This window comes from Cetorhinus maximus, chromosome 5 (assembly GCF_964194155.1).
Source record: "Cetorhinus maximus chromosome 5, sCetMax3.hap1.1, whole genome shotgun sequence".
In the NCBI taxonomy this organism is placed as follows: Eukaryota; Metazoa; Chordata; class Chondrichthyes; order Lamniformes; family Cetorhinidae; genus Cetorhinus; species Cetorhinus maximus.
Genome location: NC_135883.1, coordinates 118513364 through 118538690, shown reverse-complemented (window position 1 = coordinate 118538690; position 25327 = coordinate 118513364). Strand labels below are relative to the sequence as shown.

The window sequence follows — 25327 nt, the reverse complement described above, 5'->3', positions numbered from 1 at the left end:
AGTTAGCGGAGCCATTTCATTATGATCACTGCCGAGAATTCATCTACTTATAGCAGTGAAGTTCGGGTTATTTTCAGCTCTCCATGCAGGAGAGCAGCAATCGCTTCATAAACTCCTGCAGACTACCACTTGTTTCGTCCTCAGTCAGTACCAGTTTAGGATAAGAATCTCAGTTGTGAAAGGGCTAGTCAAAATGAAAGCAGCAGTGAGCCCCAGCAGTTCCTCTAGATGTCCCACCACTAAGACCTACCAAGGACATCAAAATCACTCGAATGCTGTCACCAAAGTGTAACCTTCTGGTGAGCATTGGTGCTAATTTCAACTGTTAAATTGGCTGGAGGCTATTTGTGGGATATAGACCCACATTCCCTTAAAAGTAACTATAAACATGAGCAAAAATGAATCAAAACTATACCTGTGATCACAGGCCAAGGAACACCGGAGCAGGAGTAGGCCAATGAGCCCATCAAGCCTGTTCCACCATTCAACTGGATCATGGCCTCAATGCCATTTTACCACGCTATCCCTATATCCCTTGATGTCATTAATATCTAGAAATCTATCAATCTCTGTCTTGAACATTATGACTGAGCTTCCACATCTCTCTGGGGTAGACAATTCCAAAGATTCACTACCCTCTGAGTGAAGAAATTCCCCCTCATCTCAGTCCTAAATGGACTGCCCCTTCTTCTGAGACTGTGTCCCCTGGTCCTAGATAGCCCCAGCCAGGGGAAATATCCTTTCTGCGTCTACCCTGTCCAGCCCCTTAAGAATTTTGTAAGTTTCAATGAGATCACCTCTCATTCTTCTAAACTCTAGAGAATACAGGCCCAGTCTCCTCGATCTCACCTCAGAGGACAGTTCTATTCTTTGTGGAATGCAAAACTGTGCTAGAGGGAGTAACTCATTCCTCCTGCTGCACTTGCAGGGCAGCTTCCCTTATAATATTTTCAATAGTCTGTGCAGTGGGATGAAGAAGATTGCTAATCAAGCTCTTTGATAACTCTACTTACAAAACCTTTAAGGATCTCATGAAATGTTCTTCCAAAATGATGGCATTTATTGCAAAGCATGTTTGTCTTTATCACTTTCCTCTATAAAATACTCAAGTATATTTTCCCAAGAATATTTTTTAAATTATGTATAATAACGAAAAGGAGCATGATAAATCGTCAGTATCGACTTTCTGTTGCCTCACCTACTCCCACCGGAGTCCGCGTGGTGAAGTTTGTACAGCCCATATGGTCCATCGCTGCACATTCAGTTGTGTGGTGGAGGATAGTTGAGGCAAAGAAATGGAAATTATAAACTGCTCGAGGTATTTCCATGCTTCTGGCTGCAGTTATTGTTTTTCCTGAAATTTAAAAAAAACATAAAAATTAGTAGTAATGAAATGATTTAATTGGGTCTGTTTATAAAACCATACTCACAGTGTGGGGGCCAAGAGAAAAACTTTCAGAGAATCCTCATGTTTGCTCCCGATATCTGTTAACACGATCGCCTGAAAATGTCCAAAATTTCTATATTCTACTCATACAAGATTTTGCTTTAGTACACAATACTTTGAGTCATTGATGGAAATATGTTAATTGTGCACAGATCTCCACACATATGTGCAAGATCGTAGTCCAAGTTCTGAGGTAGATTTGGAAAAGGAAAAAATACTTCTAGAGAGGGAGGGTTCCAGCCTACAGCAGCTGTCGTCAGCCGCATTCGGCCTCATCTGTACCAAAACCCTTCATAGGAGCACCTGGGTTAAACAACTGGTCACAGGTGAACCTAGTATGCAGTATTGAACTTGCTCATTTAGATGGTCATCAAGATGGTACATTGCCAGCTGCCTTGCATTGGTCTTACCTCACGAAACACAGATGTTCATCATTTGGCTTACGAAGAAACACTAAGGCTTAGCATGATAGATGTAGGATGGCATTGCCTGGATGCTGGCTTTAAGAACACACTCATAGGGCAGGATGTTTTACCTGCTGGCCGCAATGGCAGCTTTTCATCCCAATCCCGCCTCATTAATCATGTATTTCCGGGAAACACGCTGTTTCAATGACGGGTGGGCTCTCATTTCCCTGCCATGTCATCGCCTCCCCGCTTCATCACACCAGGTGCCATATTTAAAGTGCAGCCCCGTGCACACCTCTCAGTGCTTCCAGCCAAGGACTGCTGCATAGAAGACATGGCCCCGAAAGGCAAGAAGACTGTGCCCCCCCACCCCGACCCCCGATTCAATGATAAATCCCTGGAATGCCTTTTGGTCGCTGTGAAGGCCCACCATGATGTCGTCTATCCCCGTTCTGACCGCAGTAGGTCGAGCAATCTTACTCCAGCTTAGCAGGCAATGGCAGTGGTGACCAGTGCCAATGCTGCACAGAAGAGGTTGGCCACCCAGGGCAGAAACAGATTGAATGATCTCATCCATGCGGCCAGGGTATGGCAACCATCACATCACTCTGAACTCTCACACGCAAACCCATCACACATTCACTGGCATCTCACTCACTGTCAGCTCAAGGGACATCACCACTCACTCTCTCACACACACACACCCTCACATCTCCATCTGGCCTCATCTCCTCTGGAAACTGCCTCCTCAGCCCTCAGCATCTTGAGGCTATGTGCACAGAAACTTGTGCCCCCACACACACCCTGGGGCACCCCCATTCCCCAATACAGCCCTCGCCCTGCAGCCTCTTCCCTTGCCTGAGGCCACTTCTCCCCCTTCCCCAAGCAAGCACTAGCCCTGCAGCTGTTGAAAAGCCAACCCCGCCTTATGGCTGGTCTTGTAGGTAGCAAAAGGCCCATGAGCCCCCCTAAAAGTGATGCGGTGCTGTCTGCAAAGCCTGGCACTGATGACCCCAAGTGCTGCCCGAAGCAAGGTAGGCAAACCTCGAAGTCCCGAGTGAAGTGCAGCTTGCCAGGTGCACGTTGCTCATGTACAGTTGTGAAACACGTCCGCATGCAATTACACAAATGTACCAGGATGATCCAGCGTGGGGGGGAAATTCCGGTGAGCTGGGTTCATAATGATATGCAGGTGTATTACAATGAAATTCCCAACATCCGACAACAGGGAATGCAGGCCGCCCTTGATAGGCAGTGCAGCCGATTGCAAACTGGTTTCGCAATGTTGTGAAATCGATTTTTGGCCTCCTCGCCATATTGTCCACTCACGCCACCAAACACGCCCACCGCCAATGGGTACGGAAAATTCCACCCATAAATTAAGTCTGATTTATTTAAACACAAATCACGGGTTATTCATTTCATTGCAGTTGTGAGATCATGGTGTGTGCAAAATGGCTGTTCACCTACAAAAGAACAATGGCTGCATTTAAAAATAATCCATTGTATATGAAATGTTCTATAATGTTTCTGAAAGACATGATTAGGCACCCTGAATGGGTTACACAAAAGCAAGCATTTGCACTGGATATGTTCACTCTTGGCTCTTATTCGAATAGCAAACTGAACTTGACTATTGGCATGAACATTTTTTGCCAATTACTTTGTTCTTTTTTGATTAAGTAGACCATTTGGATTCGAGTTACTCCTCCTGATTCAACCACCACCCAATCAGATAACAAACACTGACACACAGCCAATTCTACCACCGCCATAACATGAAGAGTAAGTTGTGCATCACCTATTCTTTACTACCCAATTTATTTCCTGTGTTTTTTTTTAATCTTTCCTTTCTTCAACCTACGTAGCATCCTGCACTACACGCCTTGGATCTAGGTTTTCTACTGTTATAGCTACTCGATTCTTCCACTTATTCATCAGTATAATAGTCAACCATAAGACCATAAGACATAGCAGCAGAAATTAGGCCATTCGGCCCATTGAGTCTGCTCCACCATTCAATCATAGCTGTTAAGTTTCTCAACCCCATTCTCCCGCCTTCTCCCCGTAACCTTTGATCCTCTTACCAATCAAGAACCTATCTATCTCGGTTTTAAATACACTCAATGACCTGGCCTCCACAGCCTTCTGTGACAATGAATTCCATAGATTCACCACTCTCTGGCTAAAGAAGTTTCTCCTCATCAACCACCAAATGGAGTGAATATAAATTTGCTTATTGAAGCATTTATAGGCAAAGATAGGAAGTAAGATGAGTCTTCACCAGCTCAGATGGAAGACGAACATAGTCTCTAGTTGAGCGGTACATACCAAGGAAGAGCTGCATTCTGTCTGTGCTATGTTGGTTAGTTATAGTCAGAAGAGCAGCAAGGGCACTGTAATTGGTGTGGGTGTTTTTCTGGCTTAGGGAGGGAAACAACACCTAGGCCTGAAATTTATGTTCCGAGGTTGGGCACGCGTCCGACCCAACTGCATGTGAAATTGCGCGAAATGACATCAGGCGTGCGTCCCGACGTCATCACGCACGTTTGCAATATTGAGGTCGGTAGGCTTGTGCAGGAGTCAGAACGGTGCCCACCGACAATTAAAGGGCCAATTAAGGCCATTAAAAAGCCTATTGTCCATGGTTTTACATTGCTCGTGCAATTTTGCATTCGTTGCATGGGACAAATGGGCAGGCGGGCAACCTGTTTTTAATGAATTGTCACCCAAGGGCAGGACAAAAAAGGTCTGGAGCATTGCTATTGTGAGGATTTTAGAAGATAGTTTGCTGCTGGTTGCTTAATGAAACTTGACAGCCTTTTGAGCTTCAGTCTTTGCTTTGCTAGCCTTCATTTCAGGGCTCATTGGTGTCTCCAAGGCACTTGGAGAATTTATACCATGTGGATCCTTCTAGTCACCAGAAAACTTTCTGTTCCTCTGGTAATGAGGATTGTCTACTCCATTGGTGGTACTTCTGCCTCTGAGGAGATAGGGGCAGAAGGGACAGGAGTCCACAGGCAGCGTCCAAGGGAGCGACCTGTGGGAGGAGGGGCGCAGGCACAGGGGGCGCAGGGCTAGCAGGGAGTCCATTGTGGAAGGGACCGCAGAAGACGCCACTATCATGCTGCCAGAGTGTTCAGGCAGCGATGGAGCTACCTCGATATGTCCAAGGTAAATGCTGAAGGAAACTCCACCTCTCCAGGGAGACTGTGACCTCCATATGCGAGATGACTGGGCCTGAAATCACCTCCAACTGTGTGGGTGGCCATCCCATGCCAGTGGCTCTGAAGGTAACAGTGACCCTTAATATCTATGCCTCTAGCTCTTTCCAGGGGTCAGTGAGGGGTCTGTGTGGAGTGTCCCAATCAGCTGTCCACAGTTGCGTGAAGCTGGTGACTGATGCTCTGTTCAGGCAGGTCATGATATTTATTCATTTCCGGACAGACGGGGCCAGCCAGGCAGAGCGAGCCAGAGACTTCACTGCGATTGCTGGGTTCCCCCGCATCCAGGGTGCCATCGACTGCACGCGTGACCAACAAGACGCCAGCATGTGAGCCGGGTGCCTTCATCAACAGGAAGGGATTCCACTCCATGAACGTGCTAATATTGTGTGACCACAGGATGCAGATCCTGCCAGTCTGTGCAAGGTACCCTGGCAGCTCCCATGATGCATACATTCTCCGATACTCACAGGTGCCGAGGCTATTCAGTGCTCCAGCTCGACTGGATGGATGGCTGCTGGGTAACAAGGGCTATCCATTGAAAAGGTGGCTTATGGTGCCTATCCGGCACCCAAGAACAGAGGCAGAGCAGAGGTTTAATGGGAGTCATGCCTCCTCAAGGGCGGTGATAGAGAGAACCATAGGTCTGCTCAAGATGAAACTCAGGTGCCTGGACCATTCGGAAGAAGCAATACAATACCCTCCAAAGCGGGTGTCTCTGATGGTCACTGCATGCTGCGCTCTCCACAATCTGGCTCTGGCAATGGGGGACCCATTGGAGGAAGAGGATCTTGAGGCAGCTCCACAGGCCACAGATGATGACTCCAGTGGTGGGTCAGGTGAGGAGCACGGGGAAAAACATGGTGAGGATGTCGAAGCAGACCTCTGGAACCATCAAGGAGGCAGGGACACTGGAGAGGCCTTGATTCAACGCTCCTCCAACTAGGCTGCTAAGGCAATGCTTCCACCTCATGCTAGGGTTGCCGCCTCCTTACTGGATGTTTGAAATGACCCATTCCATTGAACCCAAAGTCCACTCAGTACCTGTGCAATAAAGTTTAGAGTCACTCACGTCCAGCATGAGATACTGGCGTGTCCTGCACCTACTAAACAACTGAAGCATACTCAGGCCATTAACACAAAAGCAAAATTTATATAAGATTGACACTCACAGAAAATAAACATAATATAAGGTGTTAATGGTCACACCAGTAAACAAATTAACAAAACATGGCAGATAGAAGATCACCTGTGAACAGTTGCTCTTGTGCTCATGGTGCCTTAAACTTCCATCTGCGAGTGTTACATCTTGTTGCTCCCCTCCTCCCCCCTTCTCGCTGGCAACAGCATTGGAGGCAGCCTGCTAACTGTGCTGTCCTGTTGGCCTCGATAACCTTGGCAGTCGTCCTCTGAGCGCAACCTCAGGAAGCCCTGATTCTGTTCCTGGAGCTGCCTCTCCATGAGATTCGCCACTTTCTCAATGGAGGAGGCAGTGCGCTCAGTGCTGAGGGTCAATACAGTGCTCATGCTCTGAATGGGCTCCTCCATGACAGAGACAATGGCACTTCAGGAATCTCTGCCAGATCCTTCCACATATCTCGCTGGACATCCAGCATCTGCCACCTAATGGTCGACTCCAGAGGCTCATCATCTCCCTCAGACTCAGCATAGTCCTGGTCCTCTGACTGCCAGCACCCTGAGCTCTCTCTGCCCCCACCTGCTCCTCATGCAAATGTGCCATGTCCCCATCGCTGTGAACCAACATCGTAGTCGATGATCTAATGCCCATCGAGGTGCTGGTATCTGCGATGGTGCCAAGAGGGGGGTGTAATGCAGGTGCATCTGATGGGCATTGGTCCTATGGCGTCAAGGGTGGCTCATCGGGGTCCTGCACACATTGGCAGGATGGAGATTCTAGCGGAAGAAAATGACATGTTATTAATATTAATCATCACACTGTCACAGTGCATGCCAGGCGGGCTGGTGAGACAATGGAGATCTGCATCATGGTGCCATTGTCCTTCAATGAAGGTTTGAGGTTTTCATTACAGATGAGACAACACAACAATGTTTGCACACTCTGACACTCTCACCTTCGTCAGAGACCCCTGCCTCTCCAAGACCGGTGGACAGAGCTGGGCGCCGGCAATACATCTCCAGGGCATCCCTCTCGTACCTCATCAATATGAGCAGGTTTGGGGGGCATCCGCCTGTCCTTGACCTCTCGATGTTGTTATAGTTTCTCTTCTGAAAGGACAGAGGAGCTTTTTGATTAGTTCACTCTCTACCTGCAGTCCCACTGCTGCCTGGCCAACCCCACCTGAGGAACATCTTGCAGGGCACATCTGAGTCATGGCCCTCGAGCCGCAAAGGAGTCAGGCCAAGCAGCCAGGGCTCACCGCCTTGGCTGGCACCAATGTCATTGACAGTTGGCACTCAAGACTCTTACACCCCTGAGCACCACGGGGGGACAGCCAGCTATTAACACTTCCCCACACAGATCCATGCCAACTCAGTACTCACCCTTGCCAAGCGCAGAAGATCGTTGAACCTTCTGTGGCACTGCACCCATGTGCGCCACACAACATCATGGCCACTGACCTGGGCTGCCACCTCTGCCCATGCTTTCTTGGTCAGGTGCGGTGCCCTCTTGTCATCCCTGGGGATAAGGATGTCCCGCCTGGCACTGACCTTCTCCATGAGGTTTCCAGGCACTCATCCGAAAACAGGGGGCCAAGTGCCCACAGGACTTGCTGTCCCACCTGGCGTGCCCAGTAGTTTTAGATGCCATTGCTGCTCAAATAAAAAATGTTTTCTCAAATAACTTCAAAGCTACAACGTGTCCCCTGGTAGCCTTCAGGGAGCTGCCTCTGCTGCTTCTAAAGCCCCCACCAGGTCGCCATTGGACCCGGCACCCGACAGGCTCCAGCCTGGCCCTTCCAACCATTGATAAGACGCGTTTCACGCAAGGTGGCCCTTAATTGGCTACACAGCGTGAAATCACACTGGAGACGCAGTGCCACCCAGGAGTGGATTATATGTCCATTTCCAGGCCCGCCGACTTGGCACGCATGCCGAGTGTGGAATTCAGGCCCTAAAGTTTTCATTTGTGATGCAGGGGAAATGTGAGGAAGACCTTGTTTTGTACAGCGAGTGGTAATGACTGGAACTCGCAGCCTATGAGGGTGATGGGAGTGGAGACGATGAATGGTGTTAAAAGGAAATTGGATGGGCACTTGAGGGAAATAAAATTGCAGGACTACAGTGATAGATGAGGGGAATGGGTCTGACTGGATTACTCTACAGAAAGCCAGCATGGACTCGGTGGACTGAATGGCCTCCTTCCGCACCATAATGACTCCATGACATCTCTAGCTTTTTCCAGTTCTGATGAAAAGCCATCAACCTGAAACATTAACTCAGTTTCTCACTCCACAGATGCTGCCTGACCTGCTGAGTATTTCCAGCATTTTCTGTTTTTATCTCAGTAAGGAGTCTGTGCTTTCAGGAGAGGAGAAGAGCAAGCGACAAAGTCAGAGAAAAAAAAAAAGAAATCTCTGGATCTCATTGCCAGTCTGTAAATATCCCTAATTTCCAACATTGCTCCAATATGAAATATGATTAATATGATGCAGCAAGTGATTAGGATCTGGAATGCACTGCCTGAGAATGTTGTAGAGGCAGATTCAATCGTCACTTTCAGAAGAGAATTGGATAAGCACCTGAAAAAACAAATTGTAGGGCTACAAGGAAAGGGTGGAGGTGTGGGACCCGGAGAGTCGCTCTTGCAGTGGCCTGGCAGCTGTGGCCCACTGATTATTGCATCTCCAGTGTAGGGAAGAACCAAAAGATGCCTCATGGGTCTCCAAGGACAGTTGCCGGTAAGCCAGCTCCAGGGACCTGCTGGACTGGCTTTCAGTGCCGGGGGGGTGGGGGTGGCAGGAAGATCCCTGCAGTGGCTCCAATCAACCAGAAATGGGCATTTAATTATATAGATTGGTTGCTCACCGCTACTGAGTGGGGGTAGCCTCCGCAGGTCTGCCTCCGGGAAGATTGCCTGGAGGCAGGAACGTGTCAGCTCGCTGATCCGACGCTTCTATCTCTGGAATTCTTCCTGGTCCTGCCTCAAGCCAGCCCCCGCGGAACCAGGAAGATTCTGCCCACAGAGAGCCAGCACAGGCAGGACAGGCCGAGTGGCCTTTCTTCTGAACGGGGACCATTCTACGATTCTATGATTTCCTTTGTTGAAAGTAAAACGCAATAAGGGCGCAAACACTTCATTTCAATTCTCACTCTTGCACACAGGTGTACATTTGCATGACAGGGTACAGCTGGGGGCTTCACTGTCGCCAAATGTCTCACAGCTTGAAACCAATTATTAATGGAAATACAAAAATACTTGAAATCATTGTATGATGACCCCAGTAGGCAAGTCAGATTTCCCACGGCCTAATGCATGGTCCTGCAGTTCTTGCTTATGGTTAAGTTTCTGTTTTTATCTCAGTAAGGAGTCTGTGCTTTCAGGAGAGGAGAAGAGCAAGCGACAAAGTTAGAAAAAAATAGAAATCTCTGGATCTCATTCCCAGTGTGTAAATATCCCCACATTTCCAACATTGCTCTAATATGAAGTATGATAAATATGATGCAGCAAGTGGTTAGGATCTGGAATGTACTGCCTGAGAATGTAGTGGAGGCAGATTCAATCGTCACTTTCAAAGTGCTTGCAGCACTTGAAATGCTGCACAAAGACAAGAAACAGATAACGAACGACAAAATTAGGAATACTGTAACACTAAAGGTTCCAGTCCATCAGTCCAATCCTTTCAAACAATTTTACCATTTGTGAAGCAAAGTCCACATTGCTGGTTCTTCTCTCTATTTCATATTTGACCATTCCCACACCTGATACATCATCCCATTTGCGAACTTGTCTCTCTCATCAATTTGGTCCTTTTTATCTTTTTTATTCATTCACAGGACGTGGGCTTCGCTGGCTGGGCCAGCATTTAGTGCCCATCCCTAGTTGCCATTGAGAAGGTGGTGGTGAGCTGCCTTCTTGAACCACTGCAGTCCATGTGGTGTAGGTACACCCAAAGTGCTGTTAGGAATGGAGTTCCAGGATTTTGACCCAGCGACAGTGAAGGAATGGCGATATATTTCCAGGTCAGGATGGTGAGTGATTTGGATGGGAACTTCCAGGTAGTGGTGTCCCCATCTATCTGCTGCCCTTGTCCTTCTAGATGGTAGTGGTTGTGGGTTTGGAAGGTGCTGTCGAAGGAGTCTTGGTGAATTCCTGCATGCATCTTGTAGATGGTAGTTACTGCTGTTATTGTGCGTTGGTTGTGGAGGGAGTGAATGTTTGTGGATGTGGTGTCAATCAAGCAGGCTGCTTTGTCCTGGATGGTGTCAAGCTTCTTGAGTGTTGTGGGAGCTGCACTCATCCAGGCAAGTGGGGAGTATTCCATGACACACCTGACTTGTGTCTTGTAGATGGTGGACAGGCTTTGAGGAGTCAGGGGGTAAGTTACTTGTTGCACGATTCCTAGTCTCTGATCTGCCCTTGTACTCACAGTATTTAAATGGCTAGTCCAGTTCAGTTTCTGGTCAATGGTAACCCCCAGGATGTTGATAGTTGGGGGATTCAGTAATGGTAATGCCATTGAACATCAAGGGGCGATGACTGAATTCTCCCCTGCTGGAGATGGTCATTGCCTGACACTTGTGTGGTGCGAATGTTACTTGCCACTTGTCAGCCCCATCCTGGATATTGTACAGGTCGGGCTGCATTTGGACATGTACTGCTTCAGTATCTGAGGGGTCGCGAATGATGCTGAACATTGTGCAATCATCAGCGAACATCTCCACTTCTGAGCTTCTAATGCAAGGTCATTGATGAAGCAGCTGAAGATGGTTGGGCTGAGGACACTACCCTGAGGAACTCCTGCAGTGATGTCCTGGAGCTGACATGACTGACCTCCAACAACCACAGCTATTCCCTTTTGTGCTAGGTATGACTCCAACCAGCGGAGAGTTTTCTCTCTGAGTCTGAGAGCATCATGGATAGCACGTTTAGAGAGGTGGTCACACCGCAGATGAAGGGACTTGAGGAAGGAAGGGAATGGGTGACCACCAGGCAGTCCAAGAGAAACAGGCAGATAGTTCAGGAGTCCCCTGGGGTCCCGCTCGCAAATCGGTATTCCATTTTGGAGGCTGATGAGGGCGCTGGTTCCTCCAGGGAGTGCAAGCTTCTGGCACCACAAGCAGCCTGTCTGTACAGGAGGGGAGGAAGGGAGGAAGAGCAATAGTAATAGGGGATTCTATAGTCAGGGGAACAGATAGGCGCTACTGTGGCCGTCAGCGTGACTCCAGGATGGTATGTTGCCTCCCTGGTGCCAGGGTCTGGGATGTCACTGAACGGCTGCAGGGCATCCTGAAGGGGGAGGGTGATAAAACAGAGCTCATGATACATGTTAGTACCAATGACATAGGTAGAAAGAGGGATGAGGTCTTGCATCAAGAATTCAGGGAGTTAGGCAGTAGACTAAAAAGCAAGACCTCTCGGGTTGTAATCTCTGGATTTCTCCCAGTGCCACGTGCTAGCGAGCACAGAAATAGGAGAATAGGGCAGATGAATTTGTGGCTTAAGATTTGGTGCAGGAGGGAGGGTTTTGGATTCCTGGATCACTGGGACCGTTTCTAGGGAAGGTGGGACCTGTACAAGCGGGACGGTCTACATCTGAACCAGAGAGGGACTAACATCCTTGCGGGCGGGTTTGCTAGTGCTGTTGGGAGGAGTTTAAACTAATTTGGCAGGGGGAGGGGACACAGAATGTTAGCAGAATAGGGACACATAGGGATACAGTAAAACAATCAAGTCAGAGGGAGTACAGTTGCAATAAGCTTCAAGGGAGTAAGGCAAGGCTGGATGGCCTCTACTTTAATGCCAGGAGTATTACAGGTAAAACGGATGAGTTAAAGGTGAGGATTGACATGTGGAATTATGATATAGTAGCCATCGCTGAGGTGTGGTTGAAGGAAGGGCAGGATTGGCAGCTCAACATTCCGGGATATTGAATCTTCAGGCGAGACAGGGGAAGGGGTAAAAGAGGAGGAGGCATTGCATTATTAGTTAAGGAGTCAGTTACTGCAGTAAGGAGAGATGATATCTTGGAGGGGGAATCGAATGAAGCTTTGTGGGTAGAGCTTCGGGATAAAAAAGGGGCAACCACATTATTAGGTGTTTATTATAGACCCCGAGATAGTCCACGGGAAATTGAGGAGCAAATATGTGCACAATTTGTGGAGGTGTGTAAAACAATAATAGGGTAATTATATGAGGTGATTTCAACTTTCCCAACATTAATTGGGATAGACATAGTATTAAGGGCTTGGATGGAGTGGATTTCCTGAAATGTGTACAGGAGAACTTTTTAGGTCAATATGTAGAGGGTCCAACAAGGGACGGTGCAGTGCTGGACCTAATTCTGAGGAATGAAGCCGGACAGGTGGCTGAGGTGGTGGTGGGCGAGCATTTGAGCAATAGCGACCACAACATGGTACAGTTTAAGTTTGTTATAGACAAAGAAATCGACAAGTTGCAAAAAAATGTTTTGGATTGGGGGGAGAGTGGATTTTCGTAAAATAAGACAGGGTCTGGCCAAAATAAAAGCAAAAAACTGCGGATGCTGGAAATCCAAAACAAAAACAAAAATACCTGGAAAAACTCAGTAGGTCTGGCAGATTTTTCTTTTCCCACCTATTTCCATTATTTTTAAATATATTTCCATCCATTGTTTTATCTCTACCTTTTAGCCTTTTTCGATTCCTTCACCCCACCCCACCCCCACTAGGGCTATCTGTACCTTGCTCGACCTGCTTTCTACCCTTAATTAGCACATTCCTCAGATAATATCACCACCTCTTTGTCCTTTTGTCTATGACATCTTTTGGTTATCTCCACCTATCACTGGCCCTTTATCCAGCTCTACCAGTCCCATCCCCCCTTAAACCAGCTTATATTTCACCTCTTTTCTATTTTTACTTAGTTCTGTTGAAGAGTCATATGAACTCGAAACGTTAACTGTGCTCCTCTCCGCAGATGCTGCCGGACCTGATGAGTTTTTCCAGGTATTTTTGTTTTTGTTTAGGGTCTGGCCAAGGGAACAGGGACTGGGAACAGTTACTTGTGGGGAAATCCACAGAGGAACAGTGGGGAGTATTCAGAAAGGAAATGGGGAGGGTACAGGCTCAACATGTTCCCTCTAGGGTGATAGGAAGGAGTAACAAGCCCAGAGAACCATGGATGACCAGAGATATTCATCGGAAGGAAAAGAGAGGCTTTTAGCAGGTACAAGGGAAGCAAATCAGCAGAGGCATTAGTGGAGTACAAGAAGTGCAGGGTGGAGCTTAAGAAAGCAATTAGGAGAGCAAAGAGGGGATATGAGAAAGCTCTGGCTGGTAAAAGTAGGGAAAATCCCAAGATATTTCATAAGTATATCATTGGGAAGAGGATAACCAAGGAAAGAGTAGGGCCCATAAGGGACTAAGGGGGCAATTTATGCGTGGAGCCAGAGGACATCGCTAGAGTATTGAATGAATACTTCACATCCGTCTTCACCCAAGAGAATGAGGGTGAAGGTATCAAACTCGGGGAGGGAGACTGCGAGGTTCTTAAGCAAATTGACATAGGGAGTGACAAGTTATTGGAGGTGTTGGCAGGCTTAAAAGTGGACAAATCTCCAGGTCCAGATGATTTGTTTCCCAGACTGCTGAGGGAGGCAAGGGAGGAGATCGCAGGGGCTCTGACTCAAATTTTTAATTCCTCTCTGGCCACGGGGGAGGTGCCAGAGGACTGGAGAACAGCTAATGTGGTTCCGCTATTTAAGAAGGGTTGTAGAGATAAGACAGGGAACTACAGGCCAGTGAGTCTCAGGTCAGTGGTAGGGAAACTATTGGAGAAATTTCTGAAGGAGAGAATCTATCTCCACTTGGAGAGGCAAGGTTTGATCAGGGATAGTCAGCATGGTTTTGTCAGAGGGAGGTCATGCCTAACAAATTTGATTGAATTTTTTGAGGAGGTGACCAGGTGTGTAGATGAGGGTAGTGCAGTTGATGTAGTTTATATGGATTTCAGCAAAGCCTTTGAGAAGGTCCCACTTATAAAGAAGGCAAAGGCACATGGGATACAGGATAATTTGATAAGGTGGATTCGAAATTAGTAAGTTAGGCTTAGTTGTAGGAGACAGAGGGTGATGACAGAAGGATGCTTTAGTGACTGGAAGCCAGTGTCCAGTGGTGTACCACAGGGATCTGTGCTCGGTCCCCTATTATTTGTCATTTATATAAACGACATAGATGACTATGTGGGGGGTAGGATTAGTAAGTTTGCGGATGACCAAAAGATTGGCCGGGTGGTAAACAGTGAGGTTGAGTGTCTAGGGCTACAGGAAGATATAGACGGGATAGTCAAATAGGCAGATAAGTGGCAGATGGAGTTTAACCCTGAAAAGCGTGAGGTGATACATTTTGGAAGGAGTAATTTGACAAGGAAGTATTCAATGAACGGCATGGCACTTGGAAGTTCTGAGGAACAAAGGGACCTTGGTGTGTGTGTCCATAGATCTCTGAAGGCAGAGGGGCATGTTAGTGGGGTGGTGAAAAAGGCATATGGGACACTTGCCTTTATCAATCGAGGCATAGATTACAAAAGTAGGGAGGTCATGTTGGAGTTGTATAGAACCTTGGTGAGGCCACAGCTGGAATACTGTGTGCAGTTCTGGTCGCCACATTATAGGAAGGATGTGATTGCACTGGAGGGGATGCAGAGGAGATTCACCAGGATGTTGCCTGGGATGAAACATTTAAGAGGTTGGATAGACTTGGGTTGTTTTCATTGGAGCAGAGAAGACTGAGGGGCGACCTGATCGAGGTGTACAAGATTATGAGAGGCATGGACAGGGTGGATAGGGAGCAGCTGTTCCCCTTAGTTGAAGGGTCAGTCACAAGGGGACATAAGTTCAAGGTGAGGGGCAGGAGGTTTAGGGGGGATGTGAGGAAAAACTTTTTTATCCTGAGGGTGGTGACGGTCTGGGAGGGTGGTGGAGGCGGGTTGCCTCACATCCTTTAAAAAGTACCTGGATGAGCACTTAGCACATCATAACATTCAAGGCTATGGGCCAAGTGCTGGTAAATGGGATTAGGTAGGTAGGTCAGGTGTTTCTCATGTGTCGGTGCAGACTCGATGGGCCGAAGGGTCTCTTCTGCATTGTGTGATTCTGTGTTTCTCTGATTCCCATCGACTCCAGTTTTGCTAGGGTTGATGCCACACTCGGTCAAATGCTACCTTGATGTCAAGGGCAGTCACTCTCATCTCACCTTGGGAGTTCAGCTCTTTTGTCCATGTTTGAACCAAGGCTGTAATGAGGTCAGGAGCGGAACCCAAACTGGGGATCAGTGACCTTCGTCCTTTTTTTCTAGTTAAGTACCTTTATCTTTAGCTGGCCTTTGTATCCTTAAATCAAACCTAATGTATGCTGTGATTATTATTTCCCAATTATTTACTGACTATAAGCAATGCTTCTTTGCTCAAAATCAGTCCTCAAGGAGCACCTGCTTCATTATGAATCGTACTCAATCCATCTCATCCTCTAAGGAAACTTTTTCCAAAAATTCTCCAAAACCAAAAATAAATTAATCAAACCATTCTGGCAGGTAAATTGGGCTCAGTAACACCCAGTTTTTTGGCAAGAAGCCGGATTTAGATCTCGGAAGGCCAAATGAGGACAAGAAGTTTGCATCCGCTTGTGATCAGAAGGGTGTCGCTCATCCAACTATGAAAGGTCAAACAAGAGTCATATGCAAATAATGGGCCGAAAGCCTGCTGATGTCCCTACTGCAACAGTGATTTCCTTAGGGGCAGCTGCCAACTCTAAACATTATACAAGTACAAGCAGGTGAATACTTAACATAATCACCGAGGCTCCCAGCTCTGAGCTCGGCCATCCAGGCCCAAGGACAAACATCTGACCTCCCTCCCGACTCACAGGTTCCCTCACCCTCAATCCCTCACTTGCAATCATCAGACCGCTCCTTCAAGACCCCAAACTTCCTGCTCTATCCCCTCCCCACCATCCACCATCACCTCCCAATGGTTCTGACTTCAACTCGTGATCCAACCTTCCTGATCCTCTGGCATCATCTCTGAGACAGAGGGCAGGATTTTTAAAAATGATTTTATGGGATGAGAGCATTGCTGCCTAGGCCCACCATTTTTTGTTGCCCATTCCTAGTTCCCCTCGAGAAGGTGTAGTGAGCTGCCTTCTTGAACAGCTGTGATCCCTGTGGTGTAGGTACACCCACAGTGCTGTTAGGGAGGGAGTTCCAGGATTTTGAAGGTGCTGTCGAAGGACCCTCGCTGAGTTGATGCAGTGCATCTTGTAGATGGTACACACGGCTGCCACTGGGCGTGGTGGTGGAGTGAATGTTCGTGGATGTGGTGCCAATCAAGCGGGCTACTTTGTCCTGGTGGGGTCGAGCTTCTTGAATGTTGTGGGAGCTGCACTCATCCAGGCAAGTGGGGCGTATTCCATCACACTCCTGACTTGTGCCTTGTAGATGGTGGACAGGCTTTGGGAGTCAGGAGGTGAGTTACTCACCACAGAATTCCCACCTGCTCTTGTCGCCACAGTATTTATATAGCTAGTCAGGTTCAGTTTCTGATCAATGGTAAACTCCAGATGTTGATAGTTGGGGAAACAGCGATGGTAATTCCACTGAATGTCAAGTGGAGATAGTTGGATTCTCTCTTGTTGGGGATGGTCATCGCTTGGCACTTGTATGCCGTGAATGTTACTTGCCATCAGAGGGCATTTTTAAGAGTCAACCACATTGCTGTGGGGCTGGAGTCACGTGTAGGCCAGACCAGGTAAGGACAGCAGATTTCCTTCCCTAAAGGACATTTGTGAACCAGATGGGTTTTTATGACAATCGGCAATGGTTTCATGGTCATCATTAATTAATTTTAATTCCAGATATTTATTGAATCCAAATTCCACCATCTGCCGTGGTGGGATTTGAACCCGGGTCCCCAGAGCATTACTGTGGTCCACATCCCACGAATAAATTTTTAAAAACTTATCAGCCCAAGCTTGAATGTTGCTGCACATGGACATGGGCAGTTTCAGTATCTGAGGAGTCACGAATGGTGCTGAACATTGTGCAATCATCAACAAACATCCCCACTTCTGACCTTATGATGGAGACAAGGTCATTGATGAAGCAGATGAAGATGGTTGGGCCTAGGACACTACCCTGAGCATCTCCTGCAGTGATGTCGTGGAACTGAGATGATTAACCTCCAACAACCACAACCATCTTCCTTTTTGCTAGGTATGACTCCAACCAATGCAGAGTTTTCCTCCTACCTGCCATTGATTCTAGTATTTCTAGGGCTCCTTGATGCCACACTTGGTCAAAAGCAGCCTTCATGCCAAGGGCAGTCACACTCACCTCACCTCTTGAGTTCAATTTTTTGTCCATGTTAGGACTAAGGTTGTAATGAAGTCAGGAGCCGAGTGGCCTGGCGGAACCCAAACTTGTTTCTGAGTAAGTGCCACTTGATAACACTATCAACGACTCCTTCCATCATTTTTCTGATGATCGACAATAGACTAATGGGGCCGGCCTAGATTTGTCCTGCTTTTTGTGGACTGTACATACCCAGGCAATTTTCCACATTGCCAGGTAGGTGCCACTTTGGTAGCCGTACAGAAACAGCTTGGTTAAGTACACAGCTAGTTCTGGAGCACAAGTCTTTAGTACTATTGCTGGAATGTTGTCAGGGGCCATAGCCTTTGCAGCATCCAGTGCCTTTTGCCATTCCTTGATATGACGTGAAGTGATTTGAGTTGGCTGGAGGCTGGAATCTGTGATGCTGGAGACCTTAGGAGGAGGCTGAGATGGATCATCCACTCGGCACTTCTAGCTGAAGATTGTTTCAAATGCTTCAGCCTTATCTTTTGCACTGATGTGCTGGGCTCCCCCATCAGTGAGGATGGGGATATTTGTGGAGCCTCCTCCTCCAGTTAATTCTTTAATTGTCCACCACCATTTACAACTGAATGTGGCAGGGACTGCAGAGCTTAGATCTGATCCGTTGGTTATGTGATTGCCTAGCTCCGTCTATCACTTGCTGCTTATGCTGTTTGGCACGCAAGTAGTCCTGTGTTATAGCTTCACCAGGTTGATACCTCATTTTTAGGTATGCCTGGTGCTGCTCCTGGCATGCCCTCCTGCACTCTTCATTGAACCAGGGTTGATCCCCTGGCTTGATGGTAATGGTAGAGTGGGGGATATGCTGGGCCATGAGGTTACAGTTTGTGTTCGAGTACAATTCTGCTGCTGCTGATGGCCCACAGCATCTCATGGATGCCCAGATTTAAGTTGCTAGATCTGTTTGAAATCTATCCAATTTAACACAGTGGTAGTGTCACACAACACGATGGAGGCTATCCTCAATGTGAAGGCGGGACATCATTTCCACAAGGACTGTTCGGTGGTCACTCCTATCAATACTGTCATGGACAGATGCTTGTGCGGCAGGAAGCTTGGTGAGAATGAGGTCAAGCAGGTTTTGGCCCAACGGAGGTCTCACCCACCAGTCAGAGAAGCTGTGGGGAGCCCCGTCAGTGGGAGTGGCCTGATGGTATCAAGTGCCCTTCAGGCACTGCCATCAGCGCCACCAGGAATGGTGGCAGCTGCTGGCAATGCGCCCACCACAGGCCCAGAATCTCCAAGGGGCACCAGGACAAAGGTGAGTGAGGGCAGGATGGAGATCGCAGGGTGGGAATTGTGGGCTGCAGGAATGTCAGAGGCAGGGACAGGGGTGTGACTTTCAGTAGTATCCCCTCCCAATGCAAGGTCCCTCGATTGGGCACAAAGTGCCTGATAATGAGGGGATGCGCTCCTGCCCCTCACCCCCTGGGAGGCTGCTGGCAAACCTGGCAGCATTTGCCAGGCAGCCTTTGGGAGAAATGCAGCTCCCAATTAATCCCTGAGCTCCCACGAACTTGCGGGTGGACTCAGCGATAATGGGTATCAGCTGGCTCATTTTTGAGCCTAATTGACATCCTGCTGCTGGTGACCGGGAATCCCGCGTCAGTCCCTTCCATCTTCCGTTTTGCCGCCACCTGGAGATTGACGCGGGGCCTCTCCCAGAATTAAGTGGGCCCGGCCGCCATGGTTCCCGCCATGTCGGGCTGGATTAAATTCTGCCCAGAGAGTGGGGGCAATGAGCACCCGTTTCAATTGGCCAGCTGCGACCAGTGGTGCCAGCCAGGGATTTGTACGAGGGGGCCCTCAACTTTTCACCATTTTTAGAAATGACTGAGATGAGGAATAGAGCCAGTTATCCAAGTTTTCTGATTATATCTAGTGGTGGGGCGGGGTCATAGCTGACAGGATACCAGGGTGGAATCTTCCTGGTCCTGTGGACAGGAAGAATATTTGAAAAGAGGGTGTGGGGTCCGTTGGCTGCACGTTTCCGCCTCCAGCCAATTTTGCCGGAGGCCGGGTGGAAAACGAAAGGGCTACCCACCCAGCAGCAGCAGGTAGCCACTTTGCATATTTAACTACCCAATTGTGAGCAGAATGGGGCCGTCACTGGGATCTTCGTGCCGACGGATGGGCCCCCTACTGAGACCACAGTCCAGCAGGTACCTGGAGACAGTCTTTATTTTTAATCCTTTCACGGGATGTGAGCGTCACGGGCGAGGTCAGCCTTTGTTGAAAATTCCTAATTGCCCCTGAGAAGGTGGTGGTGAGCTGCCTTCCTGTACCGCTACAGTCCATGTGGTGTAGGAACACTCATGGTGCTATTAGGGAGGGAGTTCCAGGATTTTGATCAAGCAACAGTGAAGGAACAGTGGTGTGTGGCTTGGAGGGGAACTTCCAGGTGGTGGTATTCCCATGTATCTACTGCCCTTGTCCTTCGTAGGTTGTTGATGTCAAAGGTTTGGAAGGTGCTGCTGAATGAACTTTGGTGAATTCCTGCAGTGCATCTTGTAGATGGTACACACTGCTGATACTGTGCATCGGTGGTGGAGGGAGTGAATATTTAAGGTGGTGGAAGGGGTGCCAGTCAAGTGGGCTGCTTTGTCCTGGATGATGTCCAGCTTCTTGAGTGTTGTGGAAGCTGCACTCATGTAGGCAAGTGGGGAGTATTCCATCACACTCCTGACTTGTGCCTTGTATATGGTGGACAGGCTTTGAGGAGTCAGGAGGTGAGTTACTTGCCACAGGATTCCTAGTCTCTGACCTGCTCTTGTACCCACAGTATTTATGTGGCTAGTCCAGGTCAGTTTCTTATCAACAGGAACACCCCCGCCAACCCCGCCGCCAGATGTTGATAGTGGGGGATTCAGTGATGGTAATGCCATTGAATGTCATGGGGAGATGGTTAGATTCTCTCTTGTTGGAGCTGATCATTGCCTGGCACTTGTGAGGTGTGAATGATACTTGCCACTTGTCAGCCCAAGCCTGGATATTGTCCAGGTCATGCTGCATTTGGACATGGACTGCTTCAGAACCTGAAGAGTCGTGAATGGTGCTGAACATTGTGCAATCATCAGCGAACATCCCCACTTCTGACCTTATCTTGGAGGGAAGCAGCTGAAGATGGCAGAGCCCAGGACACTTACCCTAAGGAACTCCTGCAGAGATGTCCTGGGACTGAGATGACTGACCTCCAGCAACCACGATAATCTTCCTTTGTACCAGGTATGACTCCAGTGTAGAATTTTCCCCAATTCCCATTGACTTCAATCTTGCCAGGGTTCCATGATGCCACACTTGGTCAGAAGAAACCTTGGTGTCAAGGACAGTCACTCTCATCTTATCTCGAGTTCAGTATTTTTTGGCCCCGTTTGGACCAAGGCTGTAATGAGATCAGGAGCCGAGTAGTCCTGGTGGAACTGGTCCTAACTGAACATCCATGGGCAGGTCATTGTTGTGTAATTGCTGCTTGATAACATTGTTAATGACACTTTCCATAACTTTGCTGATGATCGAGAGTAGACTGATGAGGCAAGTAATTGGCCGGGTTGGATTTGTCCTGCAAAATGGACATACCTTGCCAATTTTCCACATTATTGGGTAGATGCCAGTGTTGTAGCTGCTTTGAACAGCTTGGCTAGGGGCACGGCAAGTTCTGGAGCACAAGCCTTCAGTACTACTGCAGAATGTTATCAGGCCCCATAGCCTTTGCAGTATCCAGTGCCTTCAGTCATTTCTTGATACAACAAGCAGGTACACTGTGGGTGTACCTACACTACATGGACTGCAGCAGTTCAAGAAGGTAGCTCATCACCACCTTCTCAAGGGAAACTTGGGATGGGCAATGCATATTGGCCCAGCCAGCAAAGCCCACATCCTGTGAATGAATAAAAAAATTTTTTAGATCGAATTGGCTGAAGTCAAGATGGTCTGCTGATAGCTGGCTGGAGGCCGCGCAAGGCCTTTTTCAGTTCACTCCTCCCACCCCTAACCAGAGCTGCAGCCATCTGTGGGCCGCAGGCCATCCTATGGTATAATTTTCCCTTCACGGGGGATGGCCTGGCAGTTATGGTCACTGTTTATCTTACAAAAGTAAATATCTCTTCAGAGGGTGCCTCAAGATGGTGGTTCTCCTCCTGCAGTGGCAGTGCCCACTTCTGCCAGCGGGGCCAAAATTTTTCTCTTTGATCTGCCCCATAGCCTCAGGAACCCGCCCGTTGCCCTTAATTGGATGATGGACCAGGAGGAGGCAGTCTTTTAATTGGCTGACTCTGGGAAGATCTCCCGGATGGGCGTGTTATCAACAAGTGCTGATCATGGATGATCTTCTCCCTCAACTCCATTTTCCTGCCCGCGCCCCATGCCCCTTGATTCTCTGAAGGATCAAAAATCTGTCTATCCCAGTCTTAAATGTATTCAACGATGGAGCATTCACAATCCCCTGGGGCAGAGAACTCCAAAGATACACAACCCTTTGAGTGAAGAAACTTCTCCTCATCGCACTCCTAAATGATCAATCCCTTATCGTCAGACTGCACCCCCCTTGTTCTAGGATCCCTAGCCAAGGGAAACAACCTTTCAGTGTCTACCTGTTGGGTTGAATGAACTTGGGTTGTATTCTCTTGAGTTTATAATGTAAGGGGGTAATTTAATTAAGGTGTTTGAGATGATTAAAGGCATTAATAGGGTAAATTGAGAGAAACTATTTCCTCTGATAGGGGATTCCTTAATCATAAGTGCATAACTTAAAATAAGAGCTAGGCCATTCAGCAGCAATGTCAGGAATCACTTCCTCACACAAAGGGTCATGGAAACCTGCAACTCCCCTGCCCCCACCCTCCTGCAACTCCCCCGCTCCTTGCACCTCACCATTTGTGTGTTAACATGGTTCAGGAGAGTGTGCCCAAATAAAGGGCACTGCAATTTAACCCATCCTATAGTCTTGTTCTAGTCTTCTTATGTCCTTGGCTTGAAGAAAAAGGATTTGTACAATAAAACAAGTGTTATGGTTGCACAGTAGCTGAAGCTTGCAAGGTAAGCAGCAGTATTTTTAGCTGAGTATAGTTGAGTTCAGGAATGTTCAATTTTAAGAGGGGAGTCCATTGTGCCATTACGTTGTCACATCAGCAGCTACACTATCTACTTCCCACCAATTCACCTAGCTGTGACTGTATAGATACTACCTGATAGTCTTGGCCCCATCTCTCCCGCTTTCACATACTCAATACGCTCAGAGAAACAATCGGTCGCTTTGTGTTACCTTGATCCTTTGATTCTGCCTGAGCAAATTCCTCCAGGTGAGCTTCTATCAGATCTGCCAGCTTATGGAGTATCTGCGAACGTTGCAAAGGACTCTTGGCTGACCATGCAGGGAAGGCATCTTTGGCAGCATTTACAGCAGCATCCACCTTCAGAGAAAGAAAAATTAAAATAACAATCAGGTCACAAGAATTCAAATCCTCTCCACCTAGCCTAGCTTCAGCATGCATTTTCTAAAGTTATGTTCAAAATCTTCAATTAGTCAATAGCTTTAGTTTGCTTGACAGCACCTGGATCACTGAAATCCTGTTTTCCTAAACAATGTATTGTACATGATCAACCAGTTATCAAAAAGTACACTCCTTTGGTAGTTTTGAATCTCAGCGAATGTCCCCATTTCACTAAGACATGCGAACTTCCGGGTCGCACAACATACACCTGTGAATCAGACAAACCCAACTAGAGAAAAGCAGAATACTGTGGATATTGGGGAATGTGGAACAAAAACAGAAAATGCTGGAAATACTCAGCAGGTCAGGCAGCATCTGTAGAGAGAGAAGCAGAATTAACAGGCGTAACCATCCCCTCCCACCAGTGGCGGGACTCGTGGCGGGTGAAGGCGGAAGATGTGGCTGGAGTCCAGAAATCAGTTTCCCAACCGTTGGGAAATCAGGTCAGGATCTTTGTCTCCCGACTTTCATGAAGGGTCCATGGTGGGTTGACTTTCCCACTGGTAAACGTCAGGAACCCATTTTGCATCTAATGAATGCTTATTACTAGGTCAATAGACCGGAACCTTGTGGCCCCTTCAGATCTTCTCCACCCCCCCCCACCCCTCCCAGAGGAAATTTACACCTTTCAGCTTCCCTACCTAACAAATGTGGTGTGCACATGGCGAGGGAGACTTTCAGGACTTACTGGCCAGCCGACGCTGCCTGCACCATTGCTGAGGACTGCAGAAGACGGTGCATGTGGAAGACATCTAAGTCGGGGGTGGGGGGAGGATATTGGTGGAAGACACAAAAGTGGGGGTGGGGTGGTGGAAGACACAAAGGGGGTTGGAGTAAGTAGGGCAGGAAGGCATGAAAGGAAAGGGGGGTGGAGTGAGCAGGGAATGAAGGCATGAAGTGGAAGGGGTGTAGAGTGAGCAGGTGTAAGAAATTGGGATCTTTAATAAACTGGTATCTTCCTCATATTATAGAACTTTTATGAGACTAGCTAAACAGCATTGATTCTCTCTCTGGAAATGCAATTTCTAAACATTTCAACTTCTAAACAGTCACTTGGTTCAGGCTGCCATGTTGACATTCCTAAGTTGGTAAGATGACATCTTGTGTACCCCCTCTTATCTAAGCAAATATTTAGAAAGGGCCAGGAAGTGACCCCCAGCATGACATAAGCTAAAAAGCAGACCTTGAGCAGGGGATGAACAGGGTAGGAGGTAACCACCCTGACATTTTGGGTACCTGTCCTGTATCCATTGGTCACAAGGGTTTAAATAGATGATTGACACTGGGTAAGCTACCAGCCCCCAGAAAAAGGGTATATTAACAAATGCTCAGGGACAGGGTGCCGTGCTCATCACGCAGCCACTTTCTTCAAATGGAGGATGGTTCAGAGGAGGAGGAGGAAAACCGAGGGAAGAGTTCGCTAACACTTCGATTAAAGAGCAGAATGCTGCCATCACAAGCTACTGAGATCAGCACACTCTGTGCCAACTGTCCGTTCATCCTCTGGGATCAGTAAACCGCTCAACTGTCACGGGTCATATACTTTTTCTAATTAATTAATGCAGTCACTGTGAGAGGGGGAAGTGGGATGCAGTAGGGTGGGAGGGTCAGGGTGTGTATATGGCGGGTGTCATTCTCATTGGGAAAGTCATTGAGGGGGACAAGGATGGTGGCACCGATAATGGGAGTGGGCAGGATCAGGGTGGGCATGGGTATGGGGTGGGCTCAGCAGCGAGGCAAGGCATGTTGAGGTTGATAGTTATAGAGTCCAGGGTGATGGGGAGAGGTTCAAGGGTTACAGAGGGGAAGAGTAAAAATCACATTGGGGAGGTCAATGGTGATGGGGGAAAGTTGGTTGGTTCCAGGAGGAGACAGTTTCAAAACTTAGCTGCACCACAATGAAATGAAGGCAGCTCAGCGGCAAGGCAATGTCCTCGATGTCCAACTGCAAAACATCAAGGTAGGGGGAGGGTCTTCTAGGGTGGGTGGAGCTGAACGTCAGCACAACTGGACAACTGAAGGGACCACCTTGATAATTATGGGGAAACTGTATGAAATCTTTGTTCTTTTGAAATCCTCACTATACGGTGAAGCCCACACAGCAGCAGGTCTGGCCCAGAGGGTTCTCATAGCAGGATCCCAGCAAGATATAGAGCTGCCGTTCACTCAGCCATTTATCATTGGCTCCAGTCAGAGTTAGAGAAGAAGGAA

At 48.0% G+C, this 25327-nt stretch overlaps 1 protein-coding gene across 1 annotated transcript in view; it reads right to left on the bottom strand.

The window, feature by feature from the left end:
* Window positions 1-25327, bottom strand: part of aldh8a1 (aldehyde dehydrogenase 8 family, member A1) — a 66970-nt gene that overhangs the window by 21922 nt on the left and 19721 nt on the right. The window contains exons 2-3 of the mRNA XM_078542381.1: window positions 22888-23035; window positions 1199-1354 (exon numbers count right to left, since the gene is read on the bottom strand). Coding sequence (XP_078398507.1) covers window positions 1199-1354; window positions 22888-23035 — 304 coding nt within the window. The remainder of the gene's footprint in view (window positions 1-1198; window positions 1355-22887; window positions 23036-25327) is intronic.